Source organism: Hypanus sabinus, chromosome 27 (assembly GCF_030144855.1).
Source record: "Hypanus sabinus isolate sHypSab1 chromosome 27, sHypSab1.hap1, whole genome shotgun sequence".
Taxonomy (NCBI): Eukaryota; Metazoa; Chordata; class Chondrichthyes; order Myliobatiformes; family Dasyatidae; genus Hypanus; species Hypanus sabinus.
In genome coordinates this window covers 8,155,769-8,172,260 of record NC_082732.1, presented here as the reverse complement: position 1 = coordinate 8,172,260, position 16,492 = coordinate 8,155,769, and the positions used below count along the sequence as shown (strand labels likewise).

The 16,492-nt window shown below is 38.5% G+C and overlaps 1 protein-coding gene across 4 annotated transcripts in view; it reads left to right on the top strand.

Annotated features, from left to right (window-relative positions):
* mtor (mechanistic target of rapamycin kinase) overlaps positions 1-16,492 on the top strand; it is a 342,240-nt gene that overhangs the window by 275,893 nt on the left and 49,855 nt on the right. For all 4 annotated transcript variants that reach the window (XM_059951708.1, XM_059951709.1, XM_059951711.1 and 1 more), the window contains 5 exons: positions 981-1,106; positions 2,285-2,416; positions 7,665-7,780; positions 13,845-13,962; positions 14,654-14,851. In XM_059951708.1, coding sequence (XP_059807691.1) covers positions 981-1,106; positions 2,285-2,416; positions 7,665-7,780; positions 13,845-13,962; positions 14,654-14,851 — 690 coding nt within the window. The remainder of the gene's footprint in view (positions 1-980; positions 1,107-2,284; positions 2,417-7,664; positions 7,781-13,844; positions 13,963-14,653; positions 14,852-16,492) is intronic.

Here is a 16,492-nt window from a genome sequence, read left to right as displayed (position 1 = left end):
GTCATTGTACACCAGTCATTGAAGGTGGGCATGCAGGTACAGCAGGTGGTATAAAAGGCAAATGGTATGTTGGCACTCATAGCAAAAGGATTTGAGTACAGGAGCAGGGAGTTTCTACTGCAGTTATACAAGGCCTTGGTGAGACCACACCTAGAGTATTGTGTGCAGTTTTAGTCCCCTAATCTGAGGAAAGACATTCTTGTCATAGAGGGAGTACAGAGAAGGTTCACCAGATCGATTCCTGGGATGGCAGGACTTTCATATGAAGAAAGACTGGATCAACTCGGCTTATACTCACTGGAATTTAGAAGATTGAGGGGGGATCTTACTGAAATGTATAAAAATTTAAAGGGATTGGACAGGCTAGATGCAGGAAGATTGTTTCCAATGTTGGGGAAGTCTAGAACAAGGGGTCACAGTTTAAGGATAAAGGGGAAGCCTTTTAGAACCGAGATGAGGAAAAACTTCTTCACACAGAGAGTGGTGAATCTGTGGAATTCTCGGCCACAGGAAACAGTTGAGGCCGGTTCATTGGCTATATTTAAGAGGAAGTTAGATATGGCCCTTGTGGCTAAAGGGATGAGGGGGTATGGAGAGAAAGCAGGTACAGGGTTCTGAGTTGGATGATCAGCCATGATCATACTGAATGGTGGTGCAGGTTCGAAGGGCCGAATGGCCTACTCCTGCACCTATTTTCTATGTTTCTATGATTTTTTTTTCTCTTTCTATTGAAGTTATCTAACGACTCAAATTAGCATTGAGTAGCACATTCTGAGAATACCACACTTGCCCACTAAACTTTATGGAGGCCCCAAAAAATATTATTTCACATATTGCCCTGTTCTTTCGTGAATGCCAAGAGCCATCGGTATAAGTGAGCTATTACTATTTGGATAAAAGAAAATAAGAACAAGTTGGAGAGGATTGTTGAGATTTTTGCACAGTTTTCAAGTATTTACTGCTGCCTATTTCCTCCACAGGGCTGCCAGCAGATTGTAGAAGACTGGCAACGCATCCTAATGGTTCGCTCCCTTGTTATTGGGCCACATGAAGATATGAGGACCTGGTTAAAGTATGCTAGTCTTTGTGGCAAGAATGGACGTTTGGTAAGAAATTAAATTTCAACACTGTGGGAACCTTGCATGGTAGAATTTTATGGGTGATAGTAAGGGGAATGTTTTAATTTCACTGTAAAGAATAGTGAGGTCTTTAGTTTGTTTCACTATTTCACAGTTCATTTCCTGTATGGAGAGGTTGGACAATCCTGGACTGTGTTTTCTGGAGACTGGGGGGGCGGGGGGGGGGGAGAGACTTGATTGGTTTATAAAATTATGAGAGGCATAGATAGGTTGAAGGCATAGTCTTTTTTTCCAGAGTAGAAATGTCAAATAGTAAAGACCAGCATTTAAGGCGAGTGTGGAAAGTTTGAAGAAGATATGTGTGGCAAGATTTTTTGTTTTGCATAGACTAGTGGATGCCAAGAGCACAGTGGTAGTTGTATGGTAGTTGATGAAAATGCAGTGTGGCATTCAAGAGGCTTATAGGTAGGCACGTGAATTTGCAGGGGATGAAAGGAGATTGATCATTTTGCAGGCAGAAATGATTTGTTTAACTTGTCATCATGATTGGCGCAGACATTATGGTCTGAAGGGCCTTTTCCTGTGCTGTACTGTTTTATGTTCAGAAATTACTGTAAGATGTTTACTTTTTTTAAACCGCAACTTATAATGTGTTTATTTATAAAATTATTGATCACCCTTCTCTGATAAGAGCCACAGAGAATAAATACCAATTGTATGACCAAAGTAAAAATCGAAGTTAACAGATCAGGGATACAAACTTAATTCTGTCCCCTTTTCACACTTGATTCCTATAGTTATACTGCTATTTTAATTCTTCAGTCTGCATTCATAAGAGAAGTTAGCTGTTTTGTATTGTAATTACTCCCTATAATTTCTCCATAATGGCATTCCATCAGGAATTAGGTACCAGAAGTTTTGAGAACAGATTCCATCATAAATATGAATTCTATCTCTAGCATTTACACATTGTTCTACATTGTGATTGTTTTACCTTATTCTACCTCAATTGCCTGCATAATGAACTTAACCTGTGTGAAGAGTATATAAAGCGAGCTTTTCACTTTATCTTAGTACATGAGACAACAATAAACTGGTACAGAATGTGAGAGCTGTATGGGGGGGGGGGAATTGAAAGAAGTGGGGCGAATTCCAAATTCAATCAAATCATCTGACAGTACTTTTCAAAATTGTTGTATTTCTAGGCTCTGGCTCATAAAACCCTAGTACAGCTGCTTGGTGTAGATCCGTCAAAGCATCTTGATCAGCCTCTGTCAACAGTTCATCCTCATGTCACTTATTCTTACATGAAGTATATGTGGAAAAGTACCCGCAAGGTAGGTTACAATTTATGAAACATTGTTTCGGAAATATGAGTCTAATCTCATGAGTTTAAAGGCCCAAATGTGCAGTCAACAGAAAGGCACTCACATTTACAGCTGACTTTGAAATAAATTTAGACTTACACGGGTCCCCCAGCAGGAGCTTGTGATATGGAGATATTGCACAACATGCTCTAAAAGTATCGTGATGGCCTGAGGAAAATAAGTCCCACTTATAAGAAAGGCTGGGATAGAAAGCGAAAGTTATCGAAAAAGCTGTGAAGCTTTTAAAACCTGCTGCATTAAAATCATTAGAAAAACAGTCCCTAGGCTGGATACAACTTGATGGACGTATTTGTAGTGATTTTATAAGACCATGATGTATAGGGGCAGAATTAGGTCATTTGGCCCATTGAGTCTGCTCTGCCATTTCATCATGGTTGATCCACTTTTCCTCTCAGCCCCAATATCCCAACTTTTTCCAGTATCCCTCATACACTAACCAATCAACAATACAAAATGTGTGAACCCAGTGGCAGAGCAAGGATGGAGAAACAGTGGCTGAGAAGTTGGTTTTTATGTAGAATCCAAAGTTACAAACAGCTTTACGAGGAAGTGTTAGTAGTTACCTTGGCATCTGCTGACATTTTCATACTTGATACTTTCTAGTATCTAATATCACTTCTTTGTAAGTTCAAAATATGATTTTTAAAAGTTCAGTTTCTTAACTGAAAAAATTATAATTCTACTAATTATATGAGAACATAGAGAAATTGACTTCTGGGGTCTGGAAATTTCAACCACTGTCAGATAGGGAGTATGAAAAGTGAAGAAGAAGCTTCATTGGGATCGGTGGTTTTCTCTGAAATGTGAAACTAATTAGCAAGTCAAACCCTCATTTTCTGGACATATTGTGATATTGTGTTGTATTCTATTAATATCAACTAATAGATTTATGAGTTTGGCACAACTTATGTCAAACTTTATCATGTCATCATGGAGGCAACTTTACCTTACTTCATATTGTAACGTAGCTGTTTTCTGAAATACATTTTCCCTTTCTAGAAGCATCTACTCTCACATTTCCATGCTTTTGTTTTTATGTGGAAAATTAGTCTTATTACAAAGATCCCCTCAGGCAAGCTCTTTTCTCAGATAAACAGCACTATTGATTTCCCCAGATCGTGTTTTGGTTCAAGTAGCAGTATTTGACTACATGAGGGAATGTTGATTCACCCGCTGCTGCTTCATATGGTTTGTGCATGTACTCTTGAGCAACAACCCTGCGTACCTTCCAGTGTTTCACTTCTCAGAACTGAACTGCCAAGGTCAGTAATGGGGGAGAAATGTGAAAGTTTCCATTTCCACTGACTGGCACAGATGACATAGCGGAATGAAATTCAACTGAATTTTTCAAATAGTGTTCCAGTGAAAGTAAGTGAATTCCAATGTGCCTATGCTGGCAGTAAATTAGTTAAGATGACAACATAAAGGAGCAGGAACTAAACCATATAAATTCCAGAATTTTTTTTAGCTTATAATATTTAAATTATTCCAGGTAGGTGCATTTTCATTCATCATGTACATACACTGATGGCACAGCAGTTACCAAACTCGGAATTCAGATATCTGGGCTATCAATCTAGTGGTGTGATTTCAAACTGTACAATGACAACAGCCAAATTTAAATTTAATCACTAACTGAGAATAGGAAGAAAAAGATGTAACTGATTACCATGAGCTTGATTCGATTGCCATAAGAATTCAATGTCCTAAGGATGAAAGAATAACCAGGGAGAGAGTGGGACCTAATAAGAACACCAGCGGCAGTCTGTATGTGAAGCCAAAGTGTCCTATGTAAATGCTTTGTGTTGGTAGCCACATAAAAAAAGTCTTTTTAGTTGGTGAACTTTGAAAAGGGATATGTGTAATTCTTGTGCAAGTCTCCTTAAATAAAGACAAGGTACTCAATGACCCAGTTGGCCTAATGATGGATAAATCCCCAGGCCCATTCCAGCTGAAAATCTGTACTCCACAATGACCACATCTGTAGTCAAGCTGTTAATACTAACCAAAACTTGAAATCTGTCCAGCTAAGTGGTCTATTATCCAGATTATCCCCTGCTCACAAAACGCAGAACAAATCAAATCTGTCCAGTCAGCCTACTCTCAATCAATGGAAAAGTAATGGAAGGTGCCATTAACAATCATGTCAAACAGCACTTCCTCACCAGTAGCCGACTCATCCATGTCCATTTTGTATTTTGCTCAATTAACTTGGCTCTTGTCTAAATCACAGCCAAACACGAGTCAGTTGTGACAATGGCTGATGTTGTCACCATCATTACAAGGGAACAGGCATAACATTACAGAGCCTGGTAAAACTGAAGTTAGTGGCATTGGAAGGAAAATATCTTAGTAGTTGGAGTCATAACATGCATGAAGGGAAATGGTTACAGTTGTTGGAGCTTCATCATCCAAGTTGCAGGATTTCATCAAGGGCCCAGCCATCCTTAGCTGTTCCATTAGTGTTTTCTTTTCCATCCTAAGGTCAAAGGTGAGGATGTTCATTGATGAAGGTTTAATGTTAATTCATCAGAGGTGAAACTGTCTAGACCTGCACACAGTGAGGCTTTGACAACATTCAGGAATGAGCCAATAAGTGACAAATAAATATTTGTGTCAATTACTGTCTTCATCAAGGCATTCAATCCCATTCCTTCCAATCACATCCTGGGGTCACTTTTGATCAGTCAATCAGTTTGGCTACACATGTAATAAGATGGCAATAAGAGCAGGTCAGTGATAGGGTATCCTGGGGTGAGTAACTCGCCTCCTGACAGCCCGAAGGCTTTACCTGATCTGCAAGCCACACATAGGTAGAATGCTTTCCACTTGCACAGATGAGTGCAGCTCTCAGACAGCAGCCAAGGAACTACAACATCCTCAACAAAGCACTCCATTGATTGACTCTCTGTCAATCACTCCAAACAGTCATGTGTTCCACCATCAGGGCACAGTGACTGCAGTGTTTACCATCTGCAAAAGCACTGCAGTTCCTTGTTCAGATGATTATAACAGATTGTACTTTAGAAACACATACATCATCAGTTCTTTAGCATCACTGAGTAAGAATCTTGAAACTCCCCACTTAACAGCTTTGTGGGAATATATTCAGATGGCCAGCAGCTGTTTCAAGAAAGTTACTCATCACCACCTTCTTGAGAATAATTAAGACTGAATAATAAATATTGGTCTTGCCAGCAATGCTTAAATCCCAAAAAAGAAGTAATTAAAATATATTCTTAGCGTTCCATCCAGTTTTGTAACATCATACTCCTGTGCCACACCATGTAATGTTGCTATCATTTAATAAATGTAAGTCATTATCTTTAATGCATGTTCCAATGTTCCAAACACCAAGATGTTGTGTGTTTTGAACTGTGTTAGCACTGAACAGGAATTATGTTAGCCACTTCTAATTCCTTGAGGTAAACAATGTACCAAGTTTAATTCATAGCACTTAAATATTTTCAGCAGTTTGCATATAAATGATGAAATGTGGCCTTGGCATTTTTTCCATTTCCCTTTTGCAAATACAATTGAGATAACATCTTAAACTTGAACATTAAAGTGTGTATCTACAGTAACTACTTAAAGCCATTTTATTACACTGCAACCCAATTAAGATAATGTGATGGATCAGAAAAAAAATTAAGAGCAGTGATGTACTTCTCTTGTGATAATGACAGTAGATAATTTAATCTAAGCTGCAAGATGTCAATGCCCCACCTCTACTCTTCATCTGTTGACCAGCAGGCAGAAGGAAGACAGCTGTTGAATTAGACAGGCAACTTTAAATATCCTGATTTTAACTGTAAGCCACTTCACCCTGAAATCTGACCTCTGTCACTGTAGCGTGGCCATGTTTTACCACAAAAACCAATCTGACTTTTAAGGGTAGATTCTGATAGGAATGTATTGTAAATTTGATAGCTAACTGCTGTTGTCAATTTCTTTTAAATTAAGTAATTTTTTTGTCTGACATTGAAAATTATTCACACTGATTTACATATGGCTGCAATTTTAGCTTGATGGGCACCATTTAGGGAACAGGTCACTTTAGTGGGCAATCGAGGCATTCTGCACAACTGCATCAGATGAGCAGCTCTTGAGTGTCTCCTTATGATAGCATGTTGAATTAGTTTATTGCTTGAAATAAGCTAGTCCTGGCTCTGTTGGATATGCTGATTTGAAACAGTAGAGATCTGCAGATGCTGGAAATCTAGAGATATTGACGCCCTAGTTAAGAAAAAGGAAAGGAGGTGCATTGCAGGTAGGAACAATTGAGATACCAATGGAGTATAAGAGGACACTTAAAAAAAAACAATTCATGAGGGCTGAGAAAAGCTGTGAGGTTTCCTGAGCAGACTTCAGGGGAACCTCAGGCAAAAGGAGAATCCTAGGGATTTTTAAGAGCATAAGGATTGCAAGGGACAGAATTGGTCCTTTGGATTACTTACCACAGTTGGTTGCCGTGATAAAAGTTGAAATGAAATATATTAATATTAATCCCTGAAGTTCAGTCTGTTGGAGAAGATGAGTGGGTGGCATTGCTGACCCTCTTGACTGACTTAATTTATTTGAGCGATAATGTTAACCTGCATGACGTGTGTTACTTATGCAGCTACTTTTGTACATTTCAGGACCGAGTATGTCTTTGTGTGAACCACTGCTTTAGTCTTTCGTTTAGCTCGTTTTGCTTAGCTTGAACCTGTGGTATTTGTATGGCTAGTCTCAAATTTCTGTGTGAACCTGAGGCAATAATGTGCTTTATTGTACAGATTAGCAACTTTATTTAACACACTTTATTGCATTGATGCATTTTATTTCAAACTGTGATAGGCAGTTTTGAGACTTTAGCATTGTACGAGTTAAAAGCTAAAGGTAGTACTAATACACTTTATTCAATCTGATGGTAACTCAGGAGCTACAATTTATTTGAAAACTGACTTGCCTCTCTATATACAATGTTTTAAAAAATCTTTTGTTTGTTAATAAAATATGTTGTAATTTTATACTAGATTGTCTGACTGCCTGCCTTAAAGAGGTCTGGGACCTGCTCGTACTGCTAGCTCAGTTGTTACATTAATATTAATTCCTGAGATTTATACCGCAAATCATATCAATGTCAGGTCATGTATATGTATGATGGTGGGTCTATATATTTTTGCAAATCTTGATTAATTCTGTTTTATTTCAGATTGAGGCTTTCCAGCATATGCAACACTTTGTCCAGAACGTGCAACAGCAAGCTCAGCACGCCATTGCTGCTGAGGACCAACAACATAAACAGGAGCTCCACAAGCTCATGGCAAGGTTAGAAGTTATTGTTGGAGCTTGCTTCTTGCATTGTTCTTTTGTAGCTTCATAAAGCACACAAATGGAACAGCCTGCATCTTCACCAGAGCCAACAATATACAATTTTATAAGTCTGCCTTTGATCACAGTTAATCCAGCGTACTTTGTTGGAGCCCCTGGTATTACACTTCCTGTAACCCCACTTTTCAAGTTCTTCCAAATTATATGAACATTTTTGCAGGTTCCTATATAGTCAACTTTCCAAGATCCATTTAACTAGCTGTACCTTTTGGTTACTCTAGAAGGCTTTTGTGAAGGTGAAATGTTTGGCAAGTTCATTCCAAATTGAATGCACATTTGGAGAGCATTCAGGATCTCATTGCTCTTGCTTGGATTGTAAGCCACACTGTTGGTTTAAAAAAAAAATGAAGGCATGAATCCAATGGAAAAAGAAATAGAAGCAGTTAATATTTCATTTCGAAGCTCATTCTGACTGCTGTTTCCAGTATTTTCGATTTTTATTTTAAATTTACCATCTTCAAAGCATTAATCAAATTTGGATTGGCAATGGGAAAATAAAGACATTCCAGGAAATATAAAAGGCTTAGAGTGTATAGGACCTGCACTATTTCTTGTTTTAGTCTAATTGAATAATACAACTCTAATTCCCACACTGCTTGGTTATTGATCTCATGCGAAGTAGTAGGTGTTGCATTTTTGTGCAAGATATATTTTAAAAAGATATTCCATATGTAAGTTCATGAAATGCATCACACAAGTTTCACTTCCCTTTTTCCACACAAATTGACATATCTCATTCAAGTGATGGATTCATTGATCATCTCATTTGTGCTAGGAGTGCCAGGCACAGCTGATATAAGCTGAGGGCCAAATGTGAAATGTATTCAATTTCTCAGTTCAGTGCTGTACAGAATGATAGTTTGGCAGAAATTTGGTAAATGACAAAATTTTGCAAAAATGTGTTATCAGGCTGAACACTGTAGTATTCTGAATTATTCCTATATGCAAGGGAGGAAGTAACTTCTTGTGATTTGACTCCACTATCTCTAAATATGATCTCTTGGTCATCCCTGGTTGAAACGACTCACCACTGGCATCTTCTTTTGCAGAGCCACCATTTTCTCCCCTCCCTCCAACTATATTTTAATTTCCTTCCTAAATTGCTCTCATTTTGCCTCCCTAAAACCAGCATATTATCAGTTCCTGTGTACACTTGTATGGCTTGCTGTAAAAAGTTGTTTCTTAATATTCCTGTGAAATACCTTTGACATTTTAAAATACAAGAAATGCCTGTTGTTAATGTTTGATCAGGAAAGATTCAAAGACCATCATCTTGGTATTAAACATTGCTCTAGCAACCAAACGCTGTGGATTTGAGCAGGGATTAAACTGAGAGTTGTATAAGTCTATTGACGCATAACTTGAAAGGAAGAAAGACAATGTTGCCATATCACTGAACTGTAGTTAAATACTGTGCAATCAACTGAAGATATCTTAATTTGTTTTTCTTTTTTCAGATGTATAATCATGGCAATGTTTTGCCCTCAGTTTTCTCAAAGTTCTTGTACTTTCAGCCCATCATGTTCTCCTTCAAACTCCATCAGCTTATTAAAAGCAGTGAAGATAGGGATGGCTACAATATTTAACATTTGCAAATCCAGTTGTTCTTTCTGAATGAAGGGGGAACTGATTTAATAGCCTGTAAAATGCCATTACATTTACATTTGTATTGAATTATATGTGAGTCAGTGAATTTGAGTTTCTTAGCTGTTTATTTTAAAGGAGATCAATTTCACGCTTTATGTGGTTTGTTCTGTATATGCTATGCAAAATGTTATTATAGAATAATTGCCTTGAATGAATTTGGCAGAAAAGCAAAATTGGTTTCATTAGGTTTTCTGTTTCTTGCACTATTGAGCTGATGAAAGATTCCTACTTAAACGAAATCATAGCAAAATACCTCAAAATAGTTCAAATAAAATGACTAACTTCAAATTGTCATTTGTTATACAGGAGAGGTGTTTTTTTTATTTGTATAAATTCCACTATTGGCTTTCTCTTTTTTAAAATTTTATTTATTTATGTAGATACAGTACGGAACAGGCCCTTCCATCCCACTGAGCCATACCCCTAGCAGCCCATACCCCAAACCACCGATTTAACCCTAACCTATTCATAGGACTAACCTACGATCTGGTACATCTTTGGAATGTGAGAGAAAACTGGAGCACCTGGCGGAAACCCACGCACACGGGAAGGAAATAGAGACTTCCTAACAGAGTGTGCTGGAATTGAACTCTAATTCCCCAGCCTATAATAGTGTCATGCTAACCATGGTGCTCCTATGTTACCCCACTTAACTTACTGTAGGTATAAATCTCTTCCTGGCCTTGCCATTCTCAACAGGACTGCCAGAGTCAGTATAGATATCTCTGATGAGTGCATCACTGCACTTCAGCGAAATGGCCATCTAGCCTAGATTTACATGATTTGAAAGATTAAATGTTTCTCTGTTCAAGTTTGTGATTGTTTGTTAGAATTATGTAGAAACTGCCATATCTGATCAGCAATTTTAGGTTGTTTTCAACAAATAAATCATTTCATAAATAGGCATTTCAAGAAAGAAGAAAAATTAATTAATGTTATTATAGAATGGTATGAACATGCATGAGATTGCAAGTAATTCAAATGAATTTCATATACTTTATACTTCCTGTGATGCAATGATCTTAAAAATTGTACACTGAAGATATTGGTTTTGAACCTTGTATAGCTTTCAGCTTTGTTATTGTATGGAATATGTAGTTACTCAGCCTTGTAATGTGCTACGGAATGATTTTGTTCATGAGGAACTGCAAAAATGTGAAACCCTTTTGAGGTGACTCCTGATTGCAGGGTTGGTAAAGTGTTAAAATTAAGTTAACTCTACCTATTAGCTGGGCATAAAAGATTCCACGGTACTTGCTTTGTAATTTTGTAAGGAGCACTTTTAATTAATCATTATCCTTCATCAGACCAAGCATGCCTGGCCTTTTGCGGAATAGCATGGCAAATGTATCTTACTGCAAATGTAATTGCTGCATAATTTCTTTACTAAAGAGCCTACACTTATCTATGCATGTTGATTTCCACAACAGTATGCACGTACTTGGGACTTGAATGTAAGACATAAATATCATCAAACTGTGAAAATATTCACCAATCCAGATTTGAAAGATTTAAAGTTTCTCTGTTCGTAGGTTTCAAGGTTTGGGTCATTTGTTAGAATTAAAGCTCTATCTCGTTTTCCTCTCACATGTCACCTGATCTGCTTCCTGTAATTTATATTTAAAAGCTGCATTGTACCCTGTATTTTCCTTTATGCATAAGTCACTGAGAGCAAGCAGCAGATGAAGGTGGGGGTGGGATGAAAGCATTGGTGGCACTAGGCACATTAATTGAATTCATTCAAAGATTCAAAGCACATTTATTGTCAAACTATGTACAAAGAATACAACTCTGAGATTTGTCCTCCCACAGGCAACCACGCAGCAAAGAAGCAATGGAACCCAGTCAAAACATAAGACACCCAATGTGCAAAAAAGAAGTAAATCCTGCAAACAACACACCAAATATTAAATGTCAAACTAGGAATCCAGCTGTATTTAATTTAGTTCAGTTTTTCAACACCGCAGAGTGCACAAGGAGCCATTCTTTACTGAAGTGCCCCAGTCCATATCGATCACCCCAATTCAAACACTGAAAAACAGCTAAAAAAAAGAGTAACCAGAATCCAGAGATACATGAACCATGAACCTTAAATTAGTCCACAGCCTCACCGATCAATCCTTGCACATGGAACCCAAGGCTTCTGCTGTTTCCATCAGCGTAGATAGCGAGGAGAGGAGGACGACCAGTCAAATGCAGGCAGACGATGCTGAACACCCGCCCGTTCTCCACTCACATCCTTGTCAGCTGTAAACTTGGCTTGATGAGAAGCAATAGAGCTGATCACGGGCTCACACCCTGTCTCCAGGCATCCTGGTCTCCTGGCCACAGGCTGCACTCCAAACCTCAATGAACTCCCTCAGAGACAGCAAAGCCCCAGGTCACTCAATTGGCCCAAAAATATACCATCAAATGTAACTCTCCATTTCCAATCGCAAGAAATAAAGGAATTAGTTTTATGAACTGTCTGCAGCACATTGCCATTGGTCGCGTTGTTCTTTGGTGCCATCTTGCCACTTGAGTGTGAATTGGAAAAACAATGAGATCCAAGCTGAAGTAACAAGTAATTATTACTTTAGTTTCCCCCTTGAGGGTACTGCCTGTGGATTATGATGAAGGATCCTGGACCCTAAATATTAACTTTCTCTTTCCACAGATGCTTCCTGACTTCTAAGTGTTCGCAATGTTTTCTGTTTTTGTTCAGATTTCCAGCATCTGCATTTATTTGATTTCCATCCACTACACCAAGTCCTTCACCTGTCTGTCTGAGATTAAGTAATACAGCACTGACTGGAATTTACCTTGGGTAGTGGGTTGGCAGGTTCTTGAGTGATAACCCTTCTGTTTATTTGCTTGATCAGGACAAAGATTATCCAGGTAGTTTAGAACTCAAACCACAGAGAATCCATTAATCCAAGACATTGGGTAAGACATTCATCAGAAAGCTACACTAAACTTCTGCAGTTGCACGAAGTTTATTGAAACTTAAAATACCTTGGTGTAGTCCTGTGAAACAGAGCAACCTGCTGACAGCAACTAGCCTTGACCTTTCCCACCTCCAGGTAGCTCAATGGTCCCTTGACAGCTTATGAAAGCTATTTCAGCTCTTTCTAAATGCTTCCATAATTAAAGAGTCAAAACAGTATTGAATAACTTGTAAGTTAAAAATCATATAAATAAATAAGAGCACATTTAATATTTTAAATATTAATAATGAATAATATTGAAGAAAACAGCCAAACTACTTCATTTATAATAGGATTATCCTAGAGACGGTGTAAAACTGAAGAGCCAGATATAAAGTGTTTGGCCCCTGATTACAATCTGAAATACAGGAGAAACAGTAACTGTTGTGCTAGCATCTGAGCCCCAGCACGTTTCCAATTGCTGTGCTGCACCGTGTATATTTAAAGTTAAATCTGTGGAAAAGTAGCCTGGAATTTCTTCCCAAAATGAAGCTCAATTTAGACCATTAGTCATAAGATATTCTTTAACCTGTAGTTTGAGGGTTGTTGCTTCTACTTTAACCTGTATCAAACTAACAGACTCAACTTCTCCTGTTGCATAATGCTGGAATTGTTCAGGAACTGCAAATGCAAGCCATATTTTCAGCCTTGGAAATAATTATTAAAATCCTGTCTGTTTATGAGTTGCACGTCAATCAAAATGATGGGTTCAGTTTGGCTGGCTTGTATATCTGCATCTGGTGCCTTTCCTAAACCTGATGCCTTACCTATACTCTGAATTAAAAATATAATGCTTGAAATCTATTAAACATTTGTGTGCTAAATTAGATATGTTTAAAGCAGCCTGTTGCTTTATTTAGGAACATTGGAATTCCCCATGAGCTGAGTGATCATTTTTACACTGACTTCTTCTGCAACAGCAATTATGTTATTTCAGAATGAGCTCGGGATTGTTTTGTCAGTTTATTCTAACCTGCTTTGCTTTGTAGAGATATGTTTATTAATTTTTAATTACTTTGTTGTTCATTGAGAAACATAATGTAGTGAAAACAATTTCACTCAATTTGTCATTATGATGATCTATTACAGGGCACTATTGAATCCACAGCATTACCTGACATCCCTCAGCTACACTGTACTAACATTTACTCTGCACTGTTGTCCTCTATTTTTATCCCTTTTGTTCTTAGTGTGTTAAAAGTTGGAGTGCTTGTTAGAATTCTAGTTCTAAAAATTCAGACTAATGAACATTTCATAGCTGTTAATGAAGTGGGCCTCGGGAAAGGAATTGAAACAGAATAAGTAAGAATGCAGTGAAGCCAGTTCTGAAAAGAAATAATTCCAGATTTATTATGTCTTCAAAATAAATGGCCTATATTTGTTTCCAGATGTTTCCTAAAGCTGGGGGAATGGCAGCTAAACTTGCAGGGAATCAACGAGAGCACTATTCCTAAGGTTCTTCAGTATTACAGTGCTGCCACAGAGCATGACAGGAGCTGGTACAAGGTGAGCTTAAATCTAATCTAAAGCATTTTACATTTGCTCAGCTATGGAATAATGCAGCTTTTCACAGGGTGTGAACACAACACTCCTACTTCTGTGTGATCAGTTATCCTTGGGCCCTGAGTGTGGGACAGTAAAACTATTATGCCACCTTCCAGCCAATGCCAGTGTGCCCCATGTGGGTGTCAGGTACTAGCTGTGAAACCTCCAGTCATTAAGCAGCTTTTGATGGAGGCTGACCTATGTCCTTTAGAATGATCCTTTGATTGGAATTGTAGCGGTCTGCCCGCCATTCCTAACTCATCTGAGAGTGTTTCAATAGTATCAATAGAAGAAGATTGTCAGAAAGATTATTGTCTTTCCGCAGCTACTCTTGAAGGCTATTTAGCCCATCAGCAGAGCAAGCCAATCAGACCCTTTACTCCACCCCCTTTTTTCTTGTTGCTATTCAACCTGCTCTGCCTCTTAAGTCCACTAACTCCCTGATGGGTTTTTGACAAAATAGAATAAATTAGAGTCACCAATGAACTCAAAAATAAATGTAGCTAAAAGACAACAGAATTAACTGCTGTGCCTCCATACTTAGCTGGCGTGCAGGTATATTAGTTCTGAAGGGGATCAGTTCTAAAACAGTGGATCAGAATCATTTTGTTTAGTACAAATTCACCTTATTCCATCTGTTCTTCATTTTCAGGCATGGCACGCCTGGGCTGTGATGAATTTTGAAGCGGTTCTCCATTACAAGCATCAGAACCAAACTCGTGATGAGAAGAAGAAACTCAGGCATGCCAGTGGAACCAGTGCAACGAGTGAGGCCAGTAACAGTGAGAGTGAGGGTGACAGCAATGAAAATAGCCCTATGCCATCACCATTACAGAAGAAAGTTAACGAGGTAATTCAATCCTCAGAAAGAAATTATGGGTTTGCTTGTATAAAAATTGGTGGAGTGGTGGATAGTGGGGAAAATTGTCAAAAGATTCAGCAGGAGAGAGATCAGATTACAATATGGACAAAAAATGGCAGATGCAGTTTAATCCGACAAGCATCAGGTGTTGCACTTTGAGAGCTCAAATGTAAGAGGAAAGAACAGGCCATCCTTGTGTTAGGAATGCCCTACCTTTGGCTCTTGTACATTAGAATAATCTCCTGAAATATTGTTAAATATAAAGGCTGTCTCTTTCTCTTTCGCCTCACCTCCCCCTGCCCCCCCCCCCGCCTCCCCCCACCTTCTCTCATCCAATATCTACCTTCATTGCACTTTCTCTGTGGCTATTACACTCGTTTCTGCATTGTTATACGTTATACTATCTCAATACGCTGTCATGAACTGATCTTATACAATACACAGTTTTCACTGTACTTCAGTACACATGACAAGAATATTCCAATTTCAATTTGTAGCAAAATGGCAGACGTTTACAATATTGCAGACAAGTAAATCTGAGACACTGGAGATCCGAGCTGCACATACAAAATGCTGAAGGAACTCAGCAGGTCAGGCAGCATCTATGAAAAAAAAATACAATCAACGTTTCAGGCTGGAACACTTCAGCAGGACAAGTTGCCAAAGTCTTGCCAAAGGATTTCAGCCCAAAATGTCAGCTGTACTTTTTATCCATAGATGCTGCCTGGCCTGCAGAGTTTACAATATTGAGTAATTTTATGTGTATTTTCCAATTTATGGACAAAACTAATTTATGAATGTCTCTGTAAATGGAACTCATTCATTCCAGTAAATGGTAGAATCCTGACAAACATACATACAGGGTGTAAGTCCCTGAAAGGAGCAGTAGATAGGGTGACACAGAAGATGTGCTACTCTCTTGCCCTTATTGGTCATGGCATTGCTTGTAAAAGTTAAAAAGTCAACTTTGGTTGGGCCACATTTGGAGCATCGTCTGCAGTTTCTAGTTGCTGCATCAGAGGAAGGAAATGGAAGCTATGTCGCTTTGCAGTATCATTGACATAACTCCAAGCACTCCACACAATATATTATTATTTTGTTGCATCACCTATTATCATATTAAAAATACAGCACCTATTCTGTACCTGCATAGAGCAATGTGAAGTTATATTATGATTATTATATTCTTAGCATGCTTCATTGAAGCTGTAGCTGTTCCTGAATAGTGTCGGTTGAGGGAAGAATTTTGGCCGGTGCATTCTGCAAGGCTTGTGAAAAGGCACATGAATATACAGAGTATGGGCGGGGGGGGGGGGGGGGGGGGGTGGAATAGGGACTATATGTAGGTAGATTGTTTTAGGTGTTATTAGCTTAATTAGTTCTGCACAGCATCAGCTGAAGAGCCTGTCCTGTGCTGTTCAATGTTTTAACAAAAAGGGAGGTTATCTGACTCATCATCTCTACAGTAGTTCCCATAGCAACCTCATTGGTCCTGTTTCCCCACATTTCTCAAGAATCATCCTCTCTCATATGCCCATGCATACCACCTCATTCTCCTCTCAGGTATCTCCGGTACAGGGCGTTTAGAGCAACCACTCAACCAAACAACTGGCAAGTTGCCGGGGTGTG